At 40.2% G+C, this 12,066-nt stretch overlaps 1 protein-coding gene across 1 annotated transcript in view; it reads left to right on the top strand.

Annotated features, from left to right (window-relative positions):
• CNGB3 (cyclic nucleotide gated channel subunit beta 3) overlaps positions 1–12,066 on the top strand; it is a 188,260-nt gene that overhangs the window by 111,083 nt on the left and 65,111 nt on the right. The window contains exons 9-10 of the mRNA XM_005888278.1: positions 2,224–2,288; positions 3,020–3,142. Coding sequence (XP_005888340.1) covers positions 2,224–2,288; positions 3,020–3,142 — 188 coding nt within the window. The remainder of the gene's footprint in view (positions 1–2,223; positions 2,289–3,019; positions 3,143–12,066) is intronic.

The following is a 12,066-nucleotide window of genomic DNA, read 5'->3' as shown; positions in this document are numbered from 1 at the left end:
GAAGGTATTCGTTTCTTACTGTTCTTGAACTGTATTAATAAATTACCTATTGATAAAGATTCTAAGATATAAATATTTTATAACTCATAGCTTTATCAGGCACCTAAAATGAGGAGAGTCAGCATGTGGAATTTTGTAGAAATCTTTAATAGTAGCAATAGTAGCTTGCATTCCCAAAGACAGCCTTCTTAAAAGGAATACCACAGATTCTTTCAGTTTTATGCGATTATCTCTTTGACACTTTGGGAAGACAAGATGGCATAACCTGGAGACTCGAGTGGATCCTGACGCAGCAGTAACTGCTGCTTGCTGGATCCATGCTCGGTGCTACACACTTTGTTGAACTTTTATTCATTGTCTCATTTATTCCTCCAAACAAGCTCTTTCTGGAGATGAAAATGAGAATAAGCAGGGTTAAAAAAATCTGTCCAGACACGCAGCTGGTGAGTGGCAGTATCTGGAGTCTATCACACATTTTTTGACTCCAAAGTCTTTACTATCATCAGATGAGCAAGTGAACTTCAGGCTGAAAGGCTCTCTTTCCACATTCATGACTTTTCCACATCAAGAGGGATGTTACTCTATAGTCTCACACACTCAAGACTACTCTAGGGACTTCTGTTTTGACCACAGGGTGTGGGTCTAGACTGAGTAGAATTTAACATTCCTGGCAGCTTGGTGGGCTGGCCATCCATCATCAATTTTCTAGTGTCAAATGGACATTTCAGGAGCCCACTTCTCAGATGAGCAACTTTTAGAGAGTCTCTGGTTCCTATGGATTGGGGAGTTTTGTATCATAATAAAATCTTATAAAATGCTAGCTCTTCACACCCCATCTTTGCATCCCTATGGTGTCCAAAAGCTCACTATCTGTAGTAGGTTTTTAAAATCTAGGAAGTCCTGAAAGTCAGCATTAATCTTCTTATCATAGCCCCACAGTCCAGCCATTTCCACAGAAGCGTGTCATTTTAGTGTGCAGTTCTCTAGAGAAAATATCATTTGTCTACCCCCAAAGTATATATGAAAAAACAAATTAAGAATATGAATTTTCTCTACAGTGAACACTTAAGCAAAACTTTAAAATGTGTCTTTGTGCAAGCTTCTATCAAGAGCACAGTAAACAAGTTACCACAAATGGAAATTATCTTAATCTGAGTGCTGAATGGATGTTTCCTACTCAGGAATTCTAGAAAAACAAATCGTTTGTGCATATTCCGAGATTAGTAGTCATTGCTATTACACCTGTTTTCTAGTTCCCAAATGTTCTGTTACAGTCATACCTGCATTGGATGAAATTTTGAACCAAATACTCTTTGAACTTAATAACCTCTCATAGCCCTTCCAATCTGTAAGGTCCTATGAGTCTAAGCATATTATATGATTAAATGCATGAAGTCATGTAAGCATGCAGCCTCTTTTGGAGTCATGTTCTCTGATGTCCTCATTTTACAGATGAGGAAAGTGAAATACAGAAATATTAAGTGACTTTTCCAAGGTCACACAGTTAATAAATGGAAGAGAAGAGATTGGTGTTCAGCTCTGGATTTCATGCTCTTGCATTTTACAGCCTATAAATTAAAAGAGAAAGTAGGGGATGCATGTAGGGAGTATCTGCTGAGATGGAAGTGGGTGTAAGCACAAGAAAACCTTGAGGCAAATTGCAACTGTTCAGACGCATCTAAACCCACTGTATCTTTGAACAGCGTCAAGGATAGAAAACAATGCTAACAGTTACTGGACTTTAAATTTTGTTGAAATAAATACACATTTAATGCAGCTTGCTTATATGTAATGCCAGTGTTGAGCACCAGGACTTAACACCTGTTTGTGACTTGAATGTATTTTATTATTCTTCTCCTATTTTACCTATATTTTGAAGGGAGGTGTGATTTTTAATTATTGTGAAACAAAGTTCCACTATATGCTTTAAAAAGAAAAAAGGAAAGAAATGTTTTTAAGCTTGATTTTCTAAAAGCATTACAAATAAGACATAACTAGAGAGTAGAAATGAAAAAAAAGCGAGAAGCTCTATAAGTTTGGCACCTTGCTAAAATGCACTGCCCAGAGGAAAACACCACTAAACAGATCTCAGTTTTTGTTTAAGACATGAATATAATTATTTTCAGTAGCAAATAAAGTCTATTTCATATTGTTTTATTTAAATGTAAGAGATGTATTTAAGACTAACACACTTTTGGATTCCTTTGCTTGTTTCCTACACAGTACTCTTCATTTTTTGAGTTTAACCATCACCTCGAGTCTATAATGAACAAGGCGTACATTTACAGGTAAAGTATAACTCAGTGTACTTTGGGGCTGGGAGAGAGCGCAGTGCTATGACATTTTAGACAGAATTGGGGACGAATATGGCCTCCCTGCAAGAGAGTAAGGAATAATCTCAGATTTGGGGCTATGTAGAATATTGGGTTATGTTCTAAAACAGATCTGAACACTTCAAAGTGAGATGAAAGTATGAAACTTAGATTTAGAAGAATACCTGACAAAAAAAAAAGAGGGCATATTACCTGCTTCCCTCAGAACAAGGTCAGAGAAATGTGTTTTTCCAAGCTGACTTTGCATCTCTCTCCTGACAATTCATTCCAATCTGAATTTTCATTCATTCGCTGTTCTGAACTTAACTTGCCCAGGGACCTCTAGTCAGTCAACTGTAGCATGAAGTCCCATGAGCTTTTCTGAGATACCCAGTGAAATCAGCATGGTGTATTTTATGGAACTCAGACTGGAGAGGTGACCCTGGAGACATGTCTTTCAGGGAACTGACTCATGCCATCTGTGAGAAGAGAAGAGGTTTTTTTTCCACTCTGTCAGTCCCAGTCAAGAGACTGAAGCCTGAAAACCTGTGATGGCAGCATCATTTTATACTGTACTAATGAGAGCTAACAGTTCACAAATTTAAAGCAAGGAGATTCAGCAGAGACTTTAAGAAAAAGAAAATGTTAAAATAGGCTGTATTCCAGAAACAACACGAGCCTCACTTTGCACTTCTTCTCGTTGACAGAGTAATTCGAACAACTGGATACTTGCTGTTTACGCTGCACATTAATGCTTGTATGTATTACTGGGCTTCAAACTATGAAGGAATTGGAAGTACCAGATGGGTGTATGATGGTGAGGGAAACAAGTGAGTTTTATTTATTTTTATTTTTTTATTTATTTTTGATTGGAGGATGATTGCTTTACAATGTTGGGTCGGCTCTGCTGTACAGCAGTGTGGATCAGCCACGAGTGTACATCTAACCCCTCCCTCTTGAACCTCCCCCGTCCAGCCTCACCCCACCCCCAGGTCATCACAGAGCACCAGGCTGAGCGCCTCTGTGCCACAGCCGCCTCCCAGGAGCTAGGAGCGTCTACTGCGTGCACCCCCAGGTCATCACAGAGCACCAGGCTAAGCGCCTCTGTGCCACAGCCGCCTCCCAGGAGCTAGGAGCGTCTATTGCGCGCATAGTAACGTGTATATCTCACTCCTGCGCTCAGTTCACCCCGCCCTCTCCTTCCCTCCCGTGTTCACAAGTCTGTTCTCTACGTCTGCGTGCAGGGTAAGCGTTCCTTTTGAAGGAAACTTTTACTGACTCTTCTTAACTTCTGTTCCAGTGGGAGTTTTCGTAAGCCAGTTTTTGAAACTGTAAAGCACGGTCCATTAGTGGACAGTAAAAACTCTGTAGGAAGTCAGTATGCTTTTGAGTGAGAGAGGGTAGAATGAATAGAGGATGACAGAGTAGAAAACAGGCTGTCATTCCTAGTAGGGGTGTGTTGTGTGTGCGCGTGCATGTGTGCATCTGTGTGTGTGTGCGTGTGCTTGTGTGTGTGTGTGCATGTGTGTGTGTGCATCTGTGTGCGTGTGTGTGTGCATTCACGTCCGTGTTTGTGTATGTGTGGGGGTGTGTGTGTGTGTGTCCTGAGTTGACCTGTAAAATTCATTTCTTACTCTGGATCAAGATCAGAGAAGTTGGGAAGCCTCTGCTATAGATAACGGAGTGGTAAAGTAACTTTTAATAACTCCAACGCCAGTGTTAGTAATGAACAATGTTAATTATTTGGAAGGCAGGTGCAATGACTAATTAGTTTACCACTGAAGGGTTTTATGGGTTATGAGTCAGCTATAACCACTAACTCAATTAAACGCTTACAGATCATAAACTAAACTTAGGATAAAGTTTAAACAAGGATCATAAACTAAACTTGATAATTAGACGTGCAAGTACTCCGAGATTAAAAGAGATTATCTGAAAATTTTGGTGCAGTAGAATCACAACTCAATAATGGCAGCTGAGTTATTTAATAGTGAAATTTTTGGTAGATATAAAGGCCTGGCATAAAGTGGCCGCCACTGACTTTCTGCTCCAGTGAAATGAGTTTGAGCATACTGTAAGGCAATGTCCTTACTGGAAAATAGCGGGTCCCAGCATGATTTTGAAGGGCAACTCACAGCAGCCTTGGGAAGGAAAGCAATTACAGGAGGGAGGAAAGATAACTCACGGAATTACACACCAGCTAGAGTGAGCAGGATCTGAATGAGGGATGGTAACAACATTTTTTGAACTTTTAGCCAGAACTAATTTTAAAAATTTAAAGTCATAGGGCCCACTGACTGGGGAACTACACACACACACACAGCAACAGAAGAAAGTTTATAACCAAATCTATAAGTAATTTCCTTTAGAAACTACATATGTATTCAGCTTAATATAACTATATAGAAAACTGATTAAGATACCAACTATATTAAATATTGTCTGCTGCTGCTGCTGCTAAGTCGCTGTAGTCGTGTCCAACTCTGTGCAACCCCATAGAAGGCAGCCCACCAGGCTCCCCCATCCCTGAGATTCTCCAGGCAAGAACACTGGAGTGGGTTGCCATTTCCTTCTCCAATGCATGAAAGTGAAAAGTGAAAGTGAAGTCGCTCAGTCATGTCTGAACCTTAGCATGGACTGCAGCCTACCAGGCTCCTCCATCCATGGGATTTTCCAGGCAAGAGTACTGGAGTGGGGTGCCATTGCCTTCTCCAAAATATTGTCTAGAAGTATATAATTCAATATCATCAGATGCATGAGTCTGATTACTGTTTTACTCAAATTAGAAAATTTTCTGCCGTCTAGAAAGAGGAGAGCTATTTCTCTCTTCATCCCTGGATGCCTCTCTGCAGCATTTTTAGAGAATATGTCTTGCTCTCAGTGCTTAGAATATTAAGTATACAGCACACGCTTAGTATATGCAGGTCTTAGAGAAGACAAGAAGGGAGTTTCTTCAGTCTTTCTCTTCCTTCTCGCCTTCTTTAAATACCTAACATATACTGAGTGTATGAAAGAGAGAGAAAGGAAAGAAAAAAGAAAGGAGCAATTAAATTTATATTATTATAGTAAGAAGAAAGAAACCTCAGCTTTGACCCATAAGAAGCTAAAGCTAAAGTGTGCTAATATTTTAGACATCTAATTCCAGCTATAGTGTAGACCAGATATTCAAAATGCCCTCTCACTAAAATACAAGAAGATAACCTACTTGAAATGTTTGTTGTATTAGGTATTGTAATTACTTGTTATAAGACACATTTCTATATAACATATTACAACAGTTCCCAACGATTGCTAAATTCTTTAGAAAGTAAAAGGAATCTCTGAAATCTAAAAAAAAATTATGTGTCCTGAAGCTGGAGTTGAGTGGTAAGATTATCAGTAAAGAATAGAAATAGAGAGGATAAATTCTTAATCATTAGAAGAAAAAAAATGGTGAGATGCTAAAACAATTTAAAATATATTAGTTCAGTTCAGTTCAGTCGCTCAGTCATGTCCGACTCTTTGCAACTCCATGAACTGCAGCATGCCAGGCCTCCCTGTCCATCACCAACTCCCAGAGTCTACTCAGACTCATGTCCATCGAGTCGGTGATGCCACCCAGCCATCTCATCCTCTGTCGTCCCCTTCTCCTCCTGCCCCCAATCCCTCCCAGCATCAGAGTCTTTTCCAATGAGTCAACTCTTCGCATGAGGTGGCCAAAGTACTGGAGTTTCAGCTTTAGCATCATTCCTTCCAAAGAACACCCAGGACTGATCTCCTTTAGGATGGACTGGTTGGATCTCCTTGCAGTCCAGGGACTCTCTCAAGAGTCTTCTCCAACACCACAGTTCAAAAGCATCAATTCTTACTGATAAAATATATCAGTAAGCAGAATAAGTTAGTATGGACTAAATTCACCAGCTGAAAGAGATTATCAAACTATATCAGTCAAAATAGACTTTGAAACAAAAATTATTTTAGGGAAAAATTAAGTCACCATATAATGGTAATAGTTTCGATTCACCATCAGTATTTCCCAGTTCTAAATGTGTAATGCACCTAATGCAAAATAGTTACAGTGAGTCAAAGAAACTTGCAGAGCAAAAATTACTAGAAGGAAGAGAAACTGGCAAACACACCATCAAAGTCTGAGACATCAACACACAACTATTAACCGATCGAGCACCAAAGACAGTAAAGATAAAAGATTTGAGAACCTCATTAATAAGCTTGTATTAGGAGATGCAAATGGAACCTTGTACCAAAGAATTAGAAGCTACTCATCCTTTTACAAAAATTTTTATTGTTATAGTTGCTGTACAATATTATGTAAGTTATAGATGTACAATACAGTGAGTCATAATTTTTAAAGGTTGTGCTCCATTTATAGTTATTGTAAAATATTGACTATATTCCCCACATTGTACAATATATTCTTATGCTTATTTTATATGTAATAGCTTGTACTTCTCAATTCCCTGTCCCCACATTGCCCCTCCTTCCCTCCCTCACTCCACTGGAAACCCCTAGTTTGTCCTCTATGTCTGTGAGTCTGCTTCTTTTTTGTTATATTCACTAGTTGGTTGTATTTTTTTCAATTCCTCATAGAAATGATATCATACAGTATTTGCCTTTGATCCATTTCACTTAGTATAACACCCTCCAAGTGTATCCATGCTGCTGCAAATGGCAGGATTTCGTTCTTTGTCATAGCTGGGTGGTATTCCACTGTGTCTGTATGGAAAAGATGTGTCCGTCTTCTTTAACCAATCATCTATCAACGGACACTTAGGTTGCTTCCATATCTTGACAATTGTAAACAACACTGCTATGAACATTGGGGTGCATCTCAGATTAGTGGGTTTTTTGGATATATACCCAGGAATGGAATTTCTGGGTCATATGATAGTTCTATTTTTAGTTTTTTTGAGAAACCTCTGTACTATTTTCCATAGCAGCTATACCAATTTACATTACTAACAATAGTGTACAAAGGTTTCCTTTTCTCCACATCCTTGCCAACATTTGTTATTTTTGTTCTTTTTGATGATAGAAATTCTAAGATGTATGAGGTGATATCTCCTTGTGATTTTGATTTACATTTCCCTGATGGTTAGCAATGTTGAGCATCTTTTCATGTGTCTATAGGCCATCCTCAAAAGCAGAGACATTACTTTGCCAACAAAGGTCCGGCTAGTCAAGGCTATGGTTTTTCCTGTGGTCATGTATGGATGTGAGAGTTGGACTGTGAAGAAGGCTGAGCGCCAAAGAATTGATGCTTTTGAACTGTGGTGTTGGAGAAGACTCTTGAGAGTCCCTTGGACTGCAAGGAGATCCAACCAGTCCATTCTGAAGGAGATCAGCCCTAGGATTTCTTTGGAAGGAATGATGCTAAAGCTGAAACTCCAGTACTTTGGCCACCTCATGCGAAGAGTTGACTCACTGGAAAAGACTCTGATGCTGGGAGGGATTGGGGGCAGGAGGAGAAGGGGACGACAGAGGATGAGATGGCTGGATGGCATCACTGACTCGATGGACGTGAGTCTGAGTGAACTCCGGAAGTTGGTGAAGGACAGGGAGGCCTGGCGTGCTGCGATTCATGGGGTCGCAAAGAGTCGGACACGGCTGAGCGACTAATCTGATCTGATAGGCCATCTGCATTTTCTCTTTGGAAAAAGAAGCCACTCATTCTTCTTAATCATTCATGATAGATTACAAAAAAGTGGTCATTTTCTAGCCCAAGGAGCAAGTTTTGATAATTTTTCAGCATTACTACCAAACAGCCTGCATTCTCTGCTCCTTTAGACAGGAGGGTTCTCACCCAAAACCAAAGCTCTAATAATCCTCTTGAAAGTGAAAGTGAAAGCCGCTCAGTCATATCCAACTCTTTGCAACCCCATGGACTATACAGTCCATGGAATTCTCCAGGCCAGAATACTGGAGTGGGTAGCCTTTCCCTTCTCAGGGGATCTTCCCAATCCAGGGATCGAACCCAGGTCTCCCGCATTGTAGGCGGATTCTTTACCAGCTGAGCCACCAGGGAAGCCCAATAATCCTCTTACCAAGTGTCAGGGACACATCCTTACCAAGAAAATGCCTTTAAAAGTAGCAAATGTGTGTGTGCTGTTTTATTTTTATATATATATGTATATGTGTATATATATATTATGTATAAATAATTGTTCTTGTTATCGTTTAGTCGCCCAGTCGCGTCCAAGTCTTTACGACCCCATGGTCTGCAGCATGCCAGGCCTCCCTGTCCCTCGCCATCTCCCAGAGTTTACCTAGTGGCTAAGACTCTGCACTCCAATGCAGGGGGCCTGGGTTTGACCCCTAGTAGGGGAACTAGATCCCAAATGCCCCAACTGAGACTCGGCACAGGCAAATAAAATGATAATAAATAATTTGTAAAGGGAAGTTGTTAATACACCTGCATTTCCCACAGTTTTAAAGCAGCACCTGCCTCTTCTCTTACTTCATATTACTCTTTGACCTCAAAAGCGTGAAGTCTTTTTTTAGTTAACCCTTGTGATGGCTCCTGACGACATATAATTTGGAGGTTGCTTATGAGATCACTGGACTTGTGAACCTTGTCCTAGTTAGAATTATGCAGCAACTGTAGGGTGTAAGTGAAGCACTGTGAACATTTAAAATAAGAGGCATGTATTACTATTCTATTAATCTTCATCAAAATAACAATGTCTGTTCATTTCAGTAGAAGACAAGAGGTTATTTTCATTTATACTAAGTACATGGCAGCCTTCATCTGACTGTGAAATATGACAAAGCAGGAAAGGGCTTACTTAGCTCAAAATCAGAACATAAGCTGCTGCTGTTCCTAAATCATGCCCAACTCAGACCACATAGACTGCAGCACGCCAGGCTTCCCTATCCTTCACTGTCTCCTGGAGTTTGATTGGAGGGAGGTTATCCAAGTATCTCATCCTCTGTCTCCCGCTTCTTCTCCTGCCTTCAATCTTTCCCAGCATCGGGGTCTTTTCCAATGAATTGGCACTTCACATCAGGTGGTCGAAGTATTGGAACTTGAGCAAAATATTTAGGACTGATCTCCTTTAGGATGGACCGGTTGGATCTCCTTTCAGTCCAAGGGACTCTCAAGAGTCTTCTCCAGTGCCACAGTTCAGGGGCATTAATTCTTCGGTGCTCAGCCTTCTTTTGTGGTCCAACTCTCACATCTGTACATAACTACTGGAAAAAACCATAGCTTTAATTGTAAGGACCTTTGTCAGCAAAATGATGTCTCTGCTTTTTAACATGCTGTCAAGATTTGTCATAGCTTTCCTTCCAAGGAGCACGTATGTTTTAATTTCATGCTGCAGTCACCATCCACAGTGACATTGGTGCCCAAGAAGATAAAATTTGTCACCATTTCCACTTTTTTCCCTTTTATCTACCATTAAGTGATGGGACCAGACACCATGATCTTTAAGCCAGTTTTTTTCACTCTCCTTCATCCTCATCAAGAGATTCTTTAGTTCCTCTTCATTTTCTGCCATTAGAGCAGTATCATCTGCATATCTGAGGTTGTTGATATTTCTGCTGGCAATCTTGATTCCAGCTTGTGATTCCTCCAACCTGGTATTTCACGTGATGTACTCTGCATAGAAGTTAAACAAGCAGGGGGACAAAATACAGCCTTGACTTACTCCTTTCTCAATTTTGAACTACTCTGTCGTTCCATGTCCAATTCTAAGTGTTCTTATCTGCATGCACGTTCCTCAGCAAACCCGTAAGGTGATCTGATACTCCCATCTCTTTAAGAATTTTCCACAATTATTTGTGATCCACACAGTCAAAGGCTTTCATATCATCAATAAAGCAGAAGTAGATGTTTTTCTGGGATTCCCTTACTTTCTCTATGATCCAATGAATGTTGGCAATTTGATCTCTGGTTCCTCTGCTTTTTCTAAACTCAGCTTGTACACCTGGAAGTTCTCAGTTCATGTACTGTTGAAGTCCAGTTTGAAGGATTTTGAGCATTATCTTGCTAGCGTGTGGAATGAGCACAATTACACAGTAGTTTGAACATTCTTTGGCATTGCCCTTCTTTGGGATTAAAATGAAAACTGACCTTTTCCAGTCCTATGACCACTGCTGAGTTTTCCCAATTTGCTTGCATATTTGAATGCAGCACTTTAACAGCATCATCTTTTAGAATTTTAAATTGCTCAGCTGAAATTCCATCATCTCAACTAGCTTTGTTTGTAGTAATGCTTCCCAAGGCCCACTTGACTTCACACTCCAGGATGTCTGGCTCTAGGTAAGTGATCACACCATCATGGCTATCCAGGTCATTAAGACCTTTTTTATATAGTTCTGTGTATTTCTTGCCACCTCTTCTTAATCACTTCTGCTTCTGCTAGGGCCTTACTGTTTCTGCCTTTTATCATGCCCATTCTTGCATAGAATGTTCCCTAGATATCTCCAGTTTCCTTGAAGAAATTTCTAGTCCTTCCCATTCTACTGTTTTCCTCTATTTCTTTGCACTGTTAACTTCAGAAGGCTTTCTTATCTCTCCTTGCTATTCTCTGGAACCCTGCATTCAGTTGGGTGTATCTTGCCTTTCTCCCTTGCCTTTTGCTTCTCTTCTTTTCTCATCTATTTGTAAAGCCTCCTCAGACAACCACTCTGCCATCTTGCATTTCTTTTCCTCGGGGATGGTTTTGATCAATGCCTCCTGTACTATGATATTAACCTCTGTAGTTCTTCAGACATGCTGTCTACCAGATCTGATCCCTTAAATTTATTCATCACCTCCACTGTATAATCGTAAGGTATTTGATTTAGGTCATACCTAAATGGCCTAGTGGCTTTCCCTACTTTCTGCAATTTAAGCCTAAATTTTGCAATAAGGAGTTCATGATCTGAGCCACAGTCAGGTCCTGGTCTTATTTTTGCTGCCTGTATAGAGCTTCTCCACCTTTGGCTGCAAAGAATATAATCAATCTGATTTTGGTATTGACCACTTGGTGATGTCTCTGTGTAGAGTCATCTCTTGTGTTGTTGGAAGAGGGTATTTACTATAACCAATGTGTTCTTTTGGCAAAACTGTTAGCCTTTGCCCTGCTTCATTTTGTACTCCAAGGCCAAATTTGCCTGTTACTCCAGGTATTTCTAAACTTCCTAGTTTTGCATTTCAATCCTCTATGATGAAAAGGACATCTTTTTTAGTGTTAGGTCTTGTTGGTCTGCATAAATCAGTCAACTTCAGCTTTTTGGCATTTGTGGTTGGGGCATAGATTTGGATTACAGTGATGTTTAATTGTTTGCCTTGGAAATGAGCCAACATCTTTCTGTCGTTTCTGAGGTTGCACCCAAGTACTGCATTTTGGACTCTTTTGTTGACTATGAGGGCTATTCCATTTCTTCTAAGCGATTCTTGCCCACGGTAGTAGATATCTTGGTCATCTGAATTAACTTTGCCCACTCCTGTCCATTTTAGTTCACTGATTCCTAAGATGTCAGTGTTCACTCTTGTCATCTCTTGCTTGACCATGTCCAATTACAACATTTCAGGTTCTTATGCAATGCTCTTTACAGCATCGGACTTTACTTTCACCACAAGACACATCCACAACTGAACATCGTTTCAACCTTGGCTCAGCTGTTTCGTTTTTTCTGGAGCTATTAGTAATTTCCCCCCACTCTTCCTCCATAGCATATTGGACACCTTCCAATCTGGGGGCTCATCTTCTGGTGTCATATCTTTTTGCCTTTTCATACTGTCCATGGGGTTCTCCAGGCAAGAATAATG

This window comes from Bos mutus, chromosome 14 (genome assembly GCF_027580195.1).
Source record: "Bos mutus isolate GX-2022 chromosome 14, NWIPB_WYAK_1.1, whole genome shotgun sequence".
Classification (NCBI taxonomy): domain Eukaryota; kingdom Metazoa; phylum Chordata; class Mammalia; order Artiodactyla; family Bovidae; genus Bos; species Bos mutus.
Note: the sequence above shows the minus strand (reverse complement) of the source record. Positions and strands in the feature narration are given on the sequence as shown.